Consider the following 15,950-nt stretch of genomic DNA (forward strand, 5'->3'; position numbering starts at 1 on the left):
TAGTTTTAACCTTGCATTTTGGGACTTGTGGTCTTCGCTTTATAATTTTTTTTAATTTTAATTTGATTTCGTTGATACACAACGGGTTTATAATAGGGAAATCCAGGACAAGAATGCCAAATTAAACCGAGGACGTCTCCCGAATGGAATGAATAATGTTTCCATGTATGCAATGCCAGACGTGATGACTTAATTGACTTTGTAGCTGGTATTTCTGGCCAATGTTACCGGCTTGAAATAAACGGAGAAACTGCGTCTTGCAAATGTGAGAGACACTTTTATTTCGGTGGCAAGGTCTTTTTTGTGTTCCATTCCGAACTTGATTCTGGCACTGTTCCTGTTGTGAGTAAAGAGCTACAAATCCTGGCGGGCAAAATGCGGTAGCAAAAAAGCTAGGAACTACAGAATAGTAAGTTATTTATGGAGCCTTTTATCCTAAGCATGTTATATACAATATTATTTATTAACCAATCGAAATTGGTACTCACTTTATCGACCTCAGAAGGATTAGAGGCTGAGCTGACGTTGGTGGGATTTCAAACTGCCATCTGCAGATCAAACAGATAACAACAACAAGTACTTAACCTGCTGAGCTATCTTACCTGCTAATGTGCGATTTATGACAGGGAGCAATTGGTAGTTATGTAAATCTGTTTCATAATCTCTGGCAGTAGCCACATTGGAGGAACACTACACTGATGAGAGTAACATATGCATATAGTAGCCGCCTGAATCGTGAGAACTCTGTGTCTTGGGTTCAAAATTGCAATAGAGAAAGACATTCCCCTGGAGCAAAGGCTTGCCATTTGAACTAATTTGCATACCCAGAATGCACTGCCCATCAAGCTCTGAGCTGGAGGTGACCTTCCAGCGATGGTTATGGCGTGGTGCTCTGATGTGTGTGACTTGCTGGGAATGGCTCATTCTGCTTTCACATTTGAGGTGGACGATTCTTTTCCCCCAAGCCTTTTAAACCTGCCATAACTTTGCTGGTGTTTGTGCAAACAAGAGTAAAGCTAGAGACTAATTAAGGGTAGGTGTGTACATGCAGGAAATTAGCTGGCGGCCATTCCCCACAGTCAAAGTCTGCCTGCCTGGATGCATTGGTTTGAGCTCCTTCTCTGCTCCCTCTCAGCACCGTATCCCTCCGCCGCAGGGATTTCTCGCTCCGCCCCCACGGGGACTGAGCGGAAACATTGTGTTGCTGAAACAATCTGTGCCCACAGCCTGTAATCAGGCAGGCGCAGCTGGCCCCCTGGAGACAGGGTGATTAGCCAGCCCAGGGCGCCCTCTCCAGCAGCAGGTGCTTCAATTACAGGCTTTGGGGAGAAGGGGACGCGGGGGCGGGGGTGACGAGGAGCGGGCGCGGGCCTCTCGTGTATACGGGGCTAAGGCCGAGGCTACTGAGGAGGTGTTACCTCCTGAACAGAGTAAAGGGCACAGATACAACATATTTGATGTGGGGTAAACTAGCCATGTTCTCTTATGAAGCATGCACTGGCCCTAAACTTACTGGAGTATTTGCACAAAAAAGTGATTTTTATTCATGAATTCAATGTGTCTTCTCAAGAGCAACGCCTTCCTTCATCATTTAAATAAAAGCAAGCACACTGAAAATATAAATGAACAAACTCATTCTCTTTCTGTATTATCCTGATCGAAAACAACAAACGTATTCCCTTGCTTCATTCGTATGTAAACAATCAGAACAAACCAAACAAGCTTTGGCAATGCCAACAGTTTGGGCTGTTATGCAGGCTTGGGTAAGGCACTTGCCAGGTACCTCCGTAGAGGTATAAACTGGCCATTGATGGTAGTAGGTGCAAAATGGTTGCGAGTGCCCGGGCACATAATAGCAGTGCCTGGCAAATGCCTAATACTCATAGACAAGCCAAAACTGTTGGCTTTCCCAATGCTTGTTTTTAACAGGATTTAGTGAAGGGCACATCGAGTGGCTGAAGGCAGACCTGGTCGGGACATGTTTATTACACGGGTAGCAGGCTTACGGCACAATTAAGTCATTAACTTCCAGAACACTGTTTTGAAAAAAAACACTGGAAGGCAGTTTGAGCGCACAGTTTGATGGTAAAGCTTGAGTAAAGCGGGCACAAAGAGCACTATGAGGAGGTGTTTTGGGTGGGGAGGGGCAGGAAGTGGGTGGGAATGGCCATAGGGACTAGCATGGCCGTGGGCAGTCAATGGGTGGGCCAATAACCAAACAACACCTAGAAGCTGTGTGCCCCTCCTCATCCGCCATTATTCATTATCTGTGCTCTAATGCAATACTTTCAGTTTATAGGTGTCGCTAGGGACACCTAACAATAGGCCAAACAAGTTTTTTTTTACAAGATCCATTGCTCCTTCGTGACGATGGGTGAAAGGGCTGCCTGCAGGGGTTGGTGCCACAGATTATGAAACAAAAGGAAAGGTGGGTGCAGCAAAGTGAATGCTAGCAATGCGCCGCCTCTCCCTTTGAACTCTTAAAAATATGACACCATTTCTCCCTTTTGCTTCCCGATCAAGTAGTTAAGCCCCGCCCTGTGAGACCCCTGTACTTTCTCGTCCCCCTGAAGTCCCTGGTTGGTGCAGCATCGCCCAGGAGGGTGGGTGTGTTCGGACATCGTTAATCCCCCGTTGTACTGCATCTGCCCGAGGTACCAGCACACAGGATGGGCAGATAGGATCAGCCAACTTGCTTTTTAAAATGCAAAACTCATATACAATATGGACCGTAGATGTGTCATAGTAAACACCAGGTGCTCTTATCAACTAATGGTCCTGCTCATCCAACATGGAAATACACACACACGCACGCACGCACGCGCCAGTATACACTAATTCTGAGCGACGACCCGTGCGTTTGCCCGCACTGAAGCCTCGATTGAATGGGTGTGATATTTAACACAACAGCAGGTTGCTGACTCCCCCTTCCCCCGCCCCTTCTATACCGCTGACCCCCATCCGCCTCCCACCGTGCCTTTGTGAAACACACAAAGCTGTGCCTGTCTCGGGGTTGGAGGTTTGCGGATGGGGGGGATGGGGCGGCACTGAGCTGGGCAGAGGAGGGGGGGGGGGGCTAAGGGGCAGATTGCGACTCGCCTGAGGGGAGAACCTAATGGCTGGAGAGGCCCCCCCCCCAAGACGCATGATGTCACCCTGGCCCCCCCGCTACCGCCATGAGTCACCTGCAGCGTGGCGGACCCCGGGGGCGGTGATTACCAACTGTCACATCGCGCCTCCCGCTCCCCCCAAGCTTCCCGTAAACCGATTGGCAGACAAGCAGATGACGTCTGAGCAGCGAGAGGCAAGGTGTGGCTTTCACGGACACAATACATCTATGCCCCCCCTGCAGCATGGCGGATAAGAGGCCACGCCCATCCCACACCCCTGCAGACAACAACTGAAGCACAAAGGGGGTTACCTCTTCTTCCTTGCATTCCCTCCTCAACCCCCACAAAAACGCAAAAAAAGGTGGCAGGCGCCCCTCTCTAGAAAGAACATGGCATGATAACCTCTTCTTTGTTTTTTTTCCCACTTTGAGAGTCCGCAGCCATCGGTTTTTGCTCATCAGACTTTCCACAAAGGAAGGGCCATTTTCATATCAGTCTTTGTCCCGCCCAGGGGCAGTCCAGCACAGAAATGCTAGGCAATTCCTCTCTGAACAAGAGCACCAACAGCAACCCCAGAGTACCAACAGCAACCCCAAACACGCGTTTCAGCCTTGTTGGGCCTCATCAGTGAGGTGGAGCTGTGCCTCTCTGAGCACAGTGAGCAGGGAGTCCACGTCTGGGTTCCTCCAGGTAACTTAGGGTGACCAACCCCAAGTTCCTTGTAAAAATACAAAAAAAGGTGGCAGGCGCCCCTCTCTAGAAAGAACATGGCATGATAACCTCTTCTTTGGTTTTTTTTCCCACTTTGAGAGTCCGCAGCCATCGTTTTTTGCTCATTAGACTTTCCACAAAGGAGGGGCCATTTTCATATCAGTCTTTGTGCCGCCCACATGGGCAGTCCAGCACCGAAATGCCATGGCAATTCCTCTCTGAACAAGAGTACCAACAGCAACACCAGACACGCGTTTCAGCCTTGTTGGGCCTCATCAGTGAGGTGAAGCTGAGCCTCGCTGAGCACAGTGAGCAGGGAGTCCACGTCTGGGTTCCTCCAGGTAACTTAGGGTAACCAACCCCAAGTTCCTTCCAAAAATACAAAAAAGGTAGCAGGCGCCCCTCCACAAAAACGCCCCTAGAGTCAGACGCCTCTTCATGTAGCATCACCTCAGAAGGGCCTCAAACAAATACTTGCCAAATTATTAATTATAATTGGCAATTTAAAATGTGCGTAATACCCAGAGGTTTCTAAGCGCGGACCCGGGGACCGAACCTAAGTCGAGCACGTTGCCCCTGAGCAATCCTCCCGAGACCCAGTGGTAGATGCCAGTTTCTGGGTCATACTGTAACAACCCACCAACAGGCGAAGTGATCTTTAGAGCTTCCATCACTTCCTACTCGATAATGTTTTCCACAAGTAGCGCCAAGAAGCCGCCCCAATGAGACAAACCCTGCTTTACGAGACCCAGTTGCACTAGGTGACGCAACAACACAAGCGCATTTGTGCCAGCATCTGGTACTTTCATGGTCCTCACAACTCTGCTGAGGTCTGCCAGAGCCAAGGACATACAGTCAGACACAAGACCTGATGTCAGGCATGGAGAGAGGGCGGACGCTGCCCTTATGTGTTTTTAAGGCATTTTTAAAAAAACGACCCTTTTCTACACACACTTGAAGTCTGCAGCTACGCGTCTGGGACTCGAACCTGGGTCGCGCGACTGAAGCGACATGCTTAGCCACAACACCAGATGTGGTCTGAAGCAAGACACCATTAAATGCCTCCTATGTTCACTTCTGTGACGTCGCTTCCCAATGCGTGCGTCACAGTCCCCCCACTTTTTAGTCTGGGCTATTAGGTCACAGTCCCCACACTTTTTAGTCTGGGCTATTAGGTGTCACTTGCATATAAGCCGAAACTACTGCATTGGAGTACAGCTGGGGAGGGACGACATATGAGGAGGGACACACAGCCTGGAGGTGTTGTTTGATTATGTCCAAAGTCGTGGGTTACAGCCAGTCAGAGCTTCTAGCACACTTCAGTTTAGTTCGCTATTCTTAAATTATACGTGCATCCTTATAGCGGGGTGGTTGCCTATGCTAAGGCTCATGTCGGCTACAAGACTCGACCTCTAAGTCTCCAAAACAAAGTATAGTTCCAAATTGTCGACCCATGCACTTGCGCCAATGTCACACACAGTTCAGGGATTCACAACAATTCGAGATTTCCACCTCCTGGTTTTCTAACTATGTTATTCATTTAAGCACGTTTGTGCGTAGTACAGCCGACACGTGCTTCAATCTTCGGAAGGGAGTCTGACAAGGGGTTCCCTTTAAAATAGAAAACAGAACAAAGATATGGAAACACCACTTTGATGGGATGTCAAAACAAGAAGTTTGCAGATTTTTTCGAAAATAAGCAAACATGGAATTGTATACTACCTAAGAACTACTATTTGGGAATAAAGCAAACACGCACATTAATAACATTTCTAATAAAGAGGGTGGAATGGAGTTTTGATGTGATTGGTTATTTATAACACACTTAATACCCAGAGGATTCTAAGCGTGGATCCGGGATCGAACCTGTGTTGCTTTGTGTCGTCTTGCTTCCAAGGCGAGCATGTTGCCCCTGAGCTATCCTCCCAAGCTATCCGTTGCTTGTGTGCCCACCGATTGACTGCCCATGCTAATCCCTATGACCATTCCCACCCAGTTCCTGCCCCTCCCTGTCCCCGTCCAAAACACCCCCTCATGGGAAAGCTTTGAGCTCACTTTAGTCAAGCCTTACCATCAAACGTTGCACTCAAAGTACTTGCCAGTGTTTTTTCTAAGCAGACTTCTGAGAGTTAAAGACTTAATTGGAGTTGTAAATCCACTACTGGTGTAATAAAAATGTCTTAATCAGGTCTGCCTTCAGCCACTTGATTTATAAGCACGATGTGTCTCCTCAACTGATGTCCTGTTACAAACGAGGATTGGCAAAGCCAACAGTTTTGGCATGCGTATAAGTATTAGGCATTTGCCAGGCGCTACTATTAGATGCCCAGGTACACGCAACGTTTTGCACATTATACCCTCAATGGCCAGTTAATACCACTACAGCTGTGCCAGGCAAGTGCCTTTTCCATACCTACACAAAAACACAAACTGTCGGCATTGCCAATGCTTCTTTAGTTAGGATTCGAGCCCTGGATGTGTCTATGAACGAGTGTGAGTGATGGCGCCGGGGTGTCATGCCAACGAATCAGGCCCATTGCCTTCTGAAAAAGGGCACTTATTACCACCGAGAACAGAATTTCATGTCTGCAACAAAGGGAGCAGCTGACATCCAGTGGAGAGCGAACACAGCGAGCAGCTTCGGACACATCCGAGCCGACATGACCCATTCCATGAGGGAGATGCTAGTCCAGTCCTGGTTTTCACTTTGCATTTTGGGTCTTGTAGATTTGGGTTTATAATGGGGAACCCAGGAATATGGGTCATTTGAGAAAGACGTGTGTCCAGAAGAATAGTTGACTATTTAAAAAAGCAAGAACATCAAAATACCCAGTGGTCTAGCTGCCCCCTCCCCACATTGCTGACCCCCGATGTACCCGGGGACCAAGCCAGTATCTTGCAGCTGGAAGGCAGCAGACACTGAAGCTCTCTGAAAGGGCCCTGTGTGGGCAGGGGGCCCTGGCCGCATCCCGTCTCCCAGGGCCTTGCTATGAATATGGGGACAACAGTAAAACAGGGGGTATTTGAAATAAACCTACGAGATGGGTACACAGAAAGTGCTGCACGTGGCAAATCACCCATATGACCCCGTACAGCACTTTGAGTATAATCCTTGCAGTGAAGATCCCACGTGAGCTAAACTCACAACGAGGTGGCATTTTAACAACTATCAGTATTTAAAATACTATGCGTTTACTGTTACCACCATACTCACAATTACCCCCTTGGTGCGACAGACTGTGAGATGCATTTTAATTATTACTGCGAACAATTCTCAGAATATAAGGCCGCAATGCCCTATATTGGACCTGAATGAAATGCCAACTTGGGCTTTCACTTTGGGCATTGGGAATATGCAGGCTAAGCATTGTATCTCCCCCCTTCTCCTGTGTGCTGTGGTACAGGCCACTAAGCCCCAAGGTAAGTGGCTATGATCCCAGCCCTCAGGTGGGGGATTGGGGGTACCCGGACCACATGGGCAGAATAGAATTGTGCCCCATTGCTCTCCTCCCGCGATTTTCTCTACCTTGGTCAGACCAGTGGATCCCTCTTGCAGCCCTTCCAAGGGTCCCTTGCCGCTACAAAGGTATGGGCGAGTAATGTCCAGCGATGCCCCTCGCCGCCCTCATCAGCAACGGGGCCAATGAGGTCCAGACAACAGCCACGCATCAGGCATTTCCCAGAAGGGAGGGGGAGCCAGAATAGCAACACATGACAAGCAAGACATGGCCACTGGTGCCATCAGAGACAGGCAGAAGTGGGCCCTGACTGAGACATTATGGAGCAGGAATCCGTATTACAAGAGACTGGCAGGAGTAGTGATTGATCCCAGAAGGCAGCATTGCTAGCACAAGAGACAGGCAAGAATGTACAATGATGTCATAGGAGACAGCTCAGGGGAGGATAGATTTTCCAGGAGCCGGTCAGGAGTAGGTGCTAAACTCAGAAGAAACAGCAGGGAGCAGGCACCTGTGTCAGGAGAGACAGGCGGGAGTGCAATGATCTGGGAAGGCAGAGGTACACAATGTCACAAGAGACAGACATGAGAAGTAACTGATGCCACAAGGGACAGTTTAGAGAAATCACCCGGCAGGAGAAGGCCCTGATTTCAAGAGGAAACAGGCACAGTAGACAGGCAAATGTTGGTATACAAGAGATAGGCGACTACACCCTGATGTCACAAGACGGGTAGGTAGGAATAGGCAGAAGTGACTGAGGCTAAGGATGATGTCGGGGCTACGTACGCCTTAAGAGACAGACGGAAGGCCGACAGGGCTATAAGCTAAGCACTAATGCCAGCGGCTCACTGGGCCAGATGTTCCCCGGGTCTCAGAGAAGTAGGTGTGTCTTATTAATGTAACAGATCTACTTCCTGAGACCGGACTTCGAACCCCGGTCCTCCAGACCCCAGTCGAGTGATTTACCCACTAGACCGCTGAAACATCTAGTTAACATGATTGTGAACATTCCTGCTAGGATTGCACTCTGCAGAAAATATTCCAGCACCGCTTTGCAAAGGTGTGCGTCATTTCTGATTAGCTTGCAACAATTCAGAAAACGCCCCTCCTTTCTTTAATAATTGATAAAATCCTGACATGGCAAGGACGGGGATGCAAGATGCAGCCAGTGAAAAGATAGTGCCCGGAAGATGCCAGCTTCTGTCGTCTTTTCTGTTGCGTTGTTGCTATGTTGTGTCCATAGCAGGGCCGCGCTGGCTTCTGGGGCGCCTGCAGCCGGGCTAAGGCTGTGCTGTACGGTTCCCGCCCCGCGGAGGCGCCGAGCTCACTCGCGGCTTTGTTCTCAGGCCTCTGCTGCAGTCTCGGGGTGTGGCGCCGCTGCCACTGCGCCAAAGCGCAAGACAGAGCCTTAATCCTGCTAGGCCCACCCCAGACCCTCCTTGCAAGGGCCTGGAGGGGGGGCGGGGCAGCTACTCCACGGCCCTGGGCGTGAGGCAGGACTTGGCTGGGTGCCAGGCGACAGGGCCCAGGCATTGTAGAAGATGCAGGGGCAGAACACGGCAGAGGGGGGCGAAACAACGGCAGGGCATTTCAGAATGCTTGCAAAAGGAGCAACATTAGGTGGTCTGTGTGTGGATGGCGAGACATGAGAGAAGGCCCTGTTACTGGAGGGAATGTGGGGGCCAGAAGGCAGGCCATAGCAACAGAGAAGGTGGGCTGCACGTCAATAGGAGGAATACAGGGCAGGGCAGATCACTGGAGAAGGCGGGTGTGGCAGCAACAGACAAGCCCTAATATGGCAGAAGGTGGTCGCCACTTACATTATGGACAACAGGAGGGCGGTTACAACAAATAGGATGTGTGGCCTACATGTGACTGGTGGATACTAGAAATAAGCTACACCAATGCAGGTGGGTGGCCTGTATGGGACTGGTGGATACTAGAAGTAAGCTACACCAATGCAGGTGGGTGGCCTGTATGGGACTGGTGGATACTAGAAGTAAACTACACCAATGCAGGTTGGTGGCCTGTATGGCACTGGTGGATACTAGGAGTAAGCTACACCAATGCAGGTGGGTGGCCTGTACGGGACTGGTGGATACTACAAGTAAGCTACACCAATGCAGGTGGGTGGCCTGTACGGGACTGGTGGATACTAGAAGTAAGCTACACCAATGCAGGTGGGTGGCCTGTACGGGACTGGTGGATACTAGAAGTAAGCTACACCAATGTAGGTGGGTGGCCTGTACGGGACTGGTGGATACTAGAAGTAAGCTACACCAATGCAGGTGGGTGGTCTCTATGATACTGGTGAATACGACAAGTAAGCTACACCAATGTAGGTGGGTGGCCTGCATGGCACTGGTGGATACTAGAAGTAAGCTACACCAATGTAGGTGGGTGGCCTGTATAGGACTGGTCAGTAAATAGATGGCTACTGGATAGAGAGAAAGGGCATAGCATTGTCGATGGGTGGTCTCTATGTGAATGGTGGTTCGCATAAGGCAAGGCACGGCATTCTGACTCTATGGTCTGCACATGTAATGGTGTATCGTAGATTTAGGTCATATCACTGGGAATGGGTGGCGTGCAGGGGACTGGTGGATATCAGGACATAGGGCACATCATTGGAGATGGGCATTATGTTTGTGAATGGTGGATACTAGATGTAGGCATAACATTGGGGTTGGGTGGTCTGTATGTAATTGGTGGGTATCAAAACATAGGGAGATGGGTGATCTGTTCGTGAATGGTGGATACTAGATATACACCATAGCATTGGGAACGAGTATGTGAACGGCAGATAACAGGAGACATGGCATGGATTTGTGGATTTCTTTTCTGTGTGTGAATGGTGGATACTAGATATAGGCCGAAGCCTTGAGGATGGATGGTTTGCAAGTGACTGGTGGATATCAGTAGATAAGGTGAATAAATCACTGTGGATCACTAGTCTGTGCATTATGGTGGATATTAGATATATCCATAACATTAGGGATGGGTAGTCTCCATGTGACCAGTGGATAGTAGGGTGATCTGTATATGACTGTATGTTACCGGTGGATAGTAGGTGTAGGCCATAACATTGGGGTTGGGTGGCGGTATGTGAACGGTGGATAGTAGATGTAGGCCATAACATTGGGGTTGGGTGGTCTTTATGTGACCAGTGGATACTAGGTGTAAGCCATAACCTTGCTGTTGGGTGGTCTGTATTTGACCGGTGGATACTAGATGTAGGCCATAACATTGGGGTTGGGTTGTCTTTATGTTACCAGTGGATGTTAGATGTAGGCCATAACATTGGGGTTGGGTGGTCTGTATGTGACCGGTGGATATTAGATGTAGGCCATAACATTGGTGTTGGGCGGTCTGTATGTGACCGGTGGAAACTAGATGTAGGCCATAACATTGGGGTTGGGTGGTCTTTATGTTACCAGTGGATGTTAGATGTAGGCCATAACCTTGGGGTTGGTTGGTCTGTTTGTGACCGGTGGATACTAGATGTAGGCCATTGCATTGGAGATGAGTGAACTGTATATGAATGGGAGATACTAAGAGACGTGGTAAGGCATTGGAGATCACTAGTCTGTGTGTGAAAGGTGGATACTACACATAGACCATGGCACTGGGGAAGGGTATGTGACTGGTGGATATTGGAGATACGTCTTAACATTGGAGATGGGTGGTCTGTACGTGAACGGTGGGCGCAGGCACAAGCCAAAGCATTGGGATGGGTGGTTTCTATGTGAATGGCAGATGCCAGGAGATAGGCCAGAGCAATCGGGGGTGGGAGGATCTGTACATGACTGGTAACTACAGTAAGGCCATACCACTGGCAATGCCAGGCATGTATGGGACTGGTGGATAGAGAGTTAAGCCATAGCATTGGCGATGGGTGTTCTGCACGTGAATAGCGGTTACCGATGTGGGTCATACCATTGGCGATGGGTGGTCTGCATGTGAATAGCGGTTACCGATGTGGGTCATACCAGTGGCGATGAGTGGTCTGTATGTGAATAGCGGTTACCGATGTGGGTCATACCATTGGCGATGGGTGGTCTGCATGTGAATAGCGGTTACCGATGTGGGTCATACCAGTGGCGATGAGTGGCCTGTATGTGAATAGCGGTTACCGATGTGGGTCATACCATTGGCGATGGGTGGTCTGTATGTGAATAGCGGTTACCGATGTGGGCCATACCATTGGCGATGAGTGGTTTCCACGTGAATAGCGGTTGCCAATGTGGGCCATGCCATTGGCGATGGGTGTTCTGCACGTGAATAGCGGTTACCGATGTGGGTCATACCATTGGCGATGGATGGTCTGCATGTGAATAGCGGTTACCGATGTGGGTCATACCAGTGGCGATGAGTGGTCTGTATGTGAATAGCGGTTGGCGATGGGTGGTCTGTATGTGAATAGCGGTTACCGATGTGGGTCATACCATTGGCGATGGGTGGTCTGTATGTGAATACTGGTTACCGATGTGGGCCATGCCATTGGCGATGGGTGATCTTTATGGGAATGCTGTGCACCAGTAGGTATTGAAAGCACGGTGGATGGGCGGCCAATATGTGAATGGTGGGTAGCAGGAGACAGACCACTCAATCGTAGAGGGTGGTCTGCGTTTGAATGTTGGACATGAGGCGATGGGTGGTCAGTGGGTGAATAGAGGGCACCAGGAGACAAGGCGCGGCATTGTGGGTAGTGAGGGCACCCATTAGATGAGGCATAGCCATGAAGAGTGTGTTCTCTGGGTGAACTCCGCTAGGAAAAGGACACGGTACACGAGAACGCAGGCTGAACCTGGTGGCGGTAACAAGCCACAGGACACATCGTTGGACAACGGTGGGGTCGCGGAAACAGACGGTTCGATGGTGTGACTTGTAGGGGGTATTGACTCGCCAGCATCTGGGGTACCAGGCGCTGGGGTCCCCCGGCAGTGTGCTTTTCATGCAAGGAGGACGGTTGAATTGGTCACTCTCGGGCAGAAGCAGGGAGGATTCTGTGTAAGGAGGAGCCCTGTCCACTCAGATCACTGCGGCGGCAAAGACATGTCTGCACAAGCAGGCACTGCCATACGCCTGGCATCTGCACCACAGCAGCCCGCGGCCTCCGGGGGCGGGCCCGCTCACCGAGAAGTGTACAGCGCCAACCTCCACAGCGCAGCCAGACACAACCCCACAGGACCGTGCTTTGAGTGGAGGGGCACGCAGGGGGGGGGGTGGGCAGCCGGGCGTCGCCGCAGACGCACCCAATCCTTACGGGGTTTCTCAAATCGGCATGCACAGAGCACCACCGAGACAAAGCAAGGGCCACGCCCAGCGGAGCAGCCAAGGGGGCGCGGCCGCTGCCGTCCCCACCGTGCCCCGCATACCCCAGGTCAGCATCGTATTTGAACCGCACAAGACCCTTAGCATAACCGAGCGCCACGGGGGGCCCCAGCAACGCGAATCATCGAACACCAGGTGACAGCGGCGCTCTACCTTACTCCACCCCAGAAGCACAGACCCCCTTGTTCTCCGCATCCGGACCACAGCCTGAATTCCAGAGATGGCGTATAATGTTCAACCACAGAGATGTGAAATCAGCCCCCGCCCGCGTGCCTTACTGACCGACTTGGGAACCCCATGTGTCCCCCGGGCGATCCTTAATGAGCCCCAGAACCCCAAGGATCCGCAATCCACCCCCAGAACACTGCATCCTTAACGCACCTCAGGAGCCGCGCGACCATGAACCCTAGGACCCCACGATTCACCAGCTGTGCCCAGAACGGGGCGATTTACCCCAAGCCCCTGGACCTCAAAATCCTTTCATAGACAGGGATCCCTGCCCCCACACCCCAGAGGGGTCACCAGCCAGACGCAGAACCGCCGCCTTCAAGAAACCAGAGATTGATGAGTACCAGAACCTCCCCCTGCCCCCCCACACACACACCTGACGTTTTCACGTACATGGCTGGCATGTCTCACACCTGTAGTTTTTTTTTTTTGCATGCATCGTCTAAACCCAAGCCGCGCATTTCTCATTAGTAAGCAGCAAGTGTCGCCGCTTAAGCAGTGCACGCTCCACGCCTTCGGTACTGCCATTTCTGGCCTCCACAGGACTGCAAGTCTCGGCCCTATATCACCCCATGACTCGCACTGGAGCACTGCATGGCTGGATCCTTCAACACTGCACGTCTCACTCCCTGGCATTGCATTTCTCGCCCCCACAGCACCGTGTGTGCATCCCCTATAGCACTGCATGTCAGGCCTCGGCTACACTGCATGTTTCGAGCCTAGAGCACTGCATGTCTCCCCATATATCACTGCACGTCAGGTCTCTACTACACTGCATGTCTCGCTCCCTAGCAGTCCATGTCTGGCCTCTACAGCACTGCATGTCTCAACCCAACAGCACTGCAGGTCTCTTTCTAGCACTGCATGTGACGTCTCGCCAGTCGCCCCTATAGCGCTGCATGTCTCATTCCTCTAGCAACGCACGCCTAGCTCCCTAGCGGTCGATGCCAGGCCTCTACAACTCTGCGTGTCTCATCCCAACAGCACTGCAGGTCTCTCTCTAGCACTGCGTGTCTCATCCCAACAGCACTGCATGTCTCACCCCAACAGCACTGCACGTCTCTCTCTAGCACTGCATTTCTCCCCCTCGGCAGCACTGCATGTGACGTCTCGCCAGTCGCCCCTATAGCGCTGCATGTCTCATTCCTCTAGCACCGCACGCCTCTCTCCCTAGCAGTCCATTGCAGGCCTCTACAACACTGCATGTCTTATCCCAACAGCACTGTATGTCTCTCTAGCACTGCATGTCTCACCCCAACAGCACTGCACGTCTCTCTCTATCACTGCATGTCTCACCCCAACAGCACCGCAGGTCTCTCTCTAGCAGTGCATGTGACGTCTCGCCAGTCGCCCCTATAGCGCTGCATGTCTCATTCCTCTAGCACCGCACGCATCTCTCCCTAGCAGTCCATGCCAGGCCTCTACAACACTGCATGCCCCCCCCCCAACAGCACTGCAGGTCTCTCTCTAGCACTGCATGTCTCCCCCTCGACAGCACTGCATGTGACGTCTCGCCAGTCGCCCCTATAGCGCTGCATGTCTCATTCCTCTAGCACCGCACGCCTCTCTCCCTAGCAGTCTATGCCAGGCCTCTACAACACTGCATGTCTGATCCCAACAGCACTGTATGTCTCTCTCTCTCTAGCACTGCATGTCTCACCCCAACCGCACTGCAGGTCTCTTTCTAGCACTGCATGCACGTCTCGCCCCTATAGCGCTGCATGTCTCATTCCTCTAGCACCGCACGCCTCTCCCTAGCAGTCTATGCCATGCAGTCTACAACACTGCATGGCTCACCCCGACAGCACCGCAGGTCTCTCTCTCTAGCACTGCATGTGACGCCCGCCAGTCGCCCCTATAGCGCCGCATGTCTCGCTCCCTAGCACTGCACGCCTCATTCTCCACCCCTGCAGCTTTACCTTGGCCCCGATCTGGTTGCCGCACTGGCCGGCCTGGATGTGCACGATCTCCCTCATTGTGCCTGGGCGGTGGGGGGTAGGTGCGTCTTGGGTGCTATGCGGTGCAGAAGGTGGGCTGCTCCCCTCCCATTGTCTTATATACTCGGCTGGGTCTGCAAGGGCGCATGACGTCTCGCACTCTCTCGGCCAATCAGAGGCGGCCTGCCGTGAAAGGCTGCCGCATCTCTGCAGCATCAGCACCGGGAGCCGGGCGCGTGCAGGGCGTTGTCTCCGCTTAGTGCGCGTGCCTGACTTTGCGCGTGGCCCGCAGGTCTCCTGTCACAGACAGCACCTTTCTCAGCATCACAAAGCCATCGACACTAAAGAAGGACGACTGCGCGGCAGCTTCTTCTCACAGGAGCTTGTCCGAGAGGACAATGGACGACAGGCCTGTGTGCACGAGCCTCTCCGCATGCGCGGAGCAACACGCCCACTGGCCGCGTCTTACATGGGCCTGTCCCCACTGGAAACCATGGACTGTCCTGTGCACGAGCCTTTCGAGAGACAGACGAAGGAAGCCATGGCAGCCGGTCCTAGAAACGGACAAAATAACGGCCGCAGCTAAACACGCAACAACTGTGAGGAAAAACAAAAACGACGAAGCCATTGGTCGTAGCGGGAGGGGCTAGCTTGATTTCACATGTAATTCAGAATAGACATACGCGCCCTTAATATGTTCTGTGTAAGCAGAGAGCTATGGGGTAGAGGAGAGGGTAGGAAGAAAGATATGATATGATATGGCATTTATAACGCGCCTATACACAAGTGTTTCAAGAGATGGGAAGATACAAAGAGGGTGAACCACGATACCAGATCAAGTTATATTTCTAGAAAAGGATAGGCGTTGCCATACACCCAGCTATGCACATCACGTGCTATTCATACCCAGGGCCGGGGGTGGGGGGGGGGCACACTTCCCCAGGCCTCACTATCTGCAATAGCCTTGCAAGGGGCCCTGTTGTCACCCCCTTGCAGGCACACTGTATCAGTGAAACCTAATACTGAATGTATCCATGCTTTGGATGGACTACATTCAAAGGTAGGTGTTAACTTGCTGGTGCCATCAGGTTACTGTCCACTCCCTCTGCTTTAATACCTCTCATAACCACCCATCAGGGGCATGACGGGGCAGGGTGGCTTCAAAAGGAGCT

The 15,950-nt window shown here is 51.5% G+C and overlaps 1 protein-coding gene across 1 annotated transcript in view; it reads right to left on the reverse strand.

Annotated features, from left to right (window-relative positions):
• TUBB3 (tubulin beta 3 class III) overlaps positions 1 to 15,052 on the reverse strand; it is a 54,735-nt gene extending 39,683 nt beyond the window's left edge. Inside the window, exon 1 of the mRNA XM_069635561.1 lies at positions 14,761 to 15,052. Coding sequence (XP_069491662.1) covers positions 14,761 to 14,994 — 234 coding nt within the window. The 5' untranslated portion in view covers positions 14,995 to 15,052. The remainder of the gene's footprint in view (positions 1 to 14,760) is intronic.
• Between the last annotated feature and the right edge of the window lie 898 nt (positions 15,053 to 15,950).

Source organism: Ambystoma mexicanum, chromosome 1q (genome assembly GCF_040938575.1).
Source record: "Ambystoma mexicanum isolate Mex_15411 chromosome 1q, UKY_AmexF1_1, whole genome shotgun sequence".
NCBI classification, from domain to species: domain Eukaryota; kingdom Metazoa; phylum Chordata; class Amphibia; order Caudata; family Ambystomatidae; genus Ambystoma; species Ambystoma mexicanum.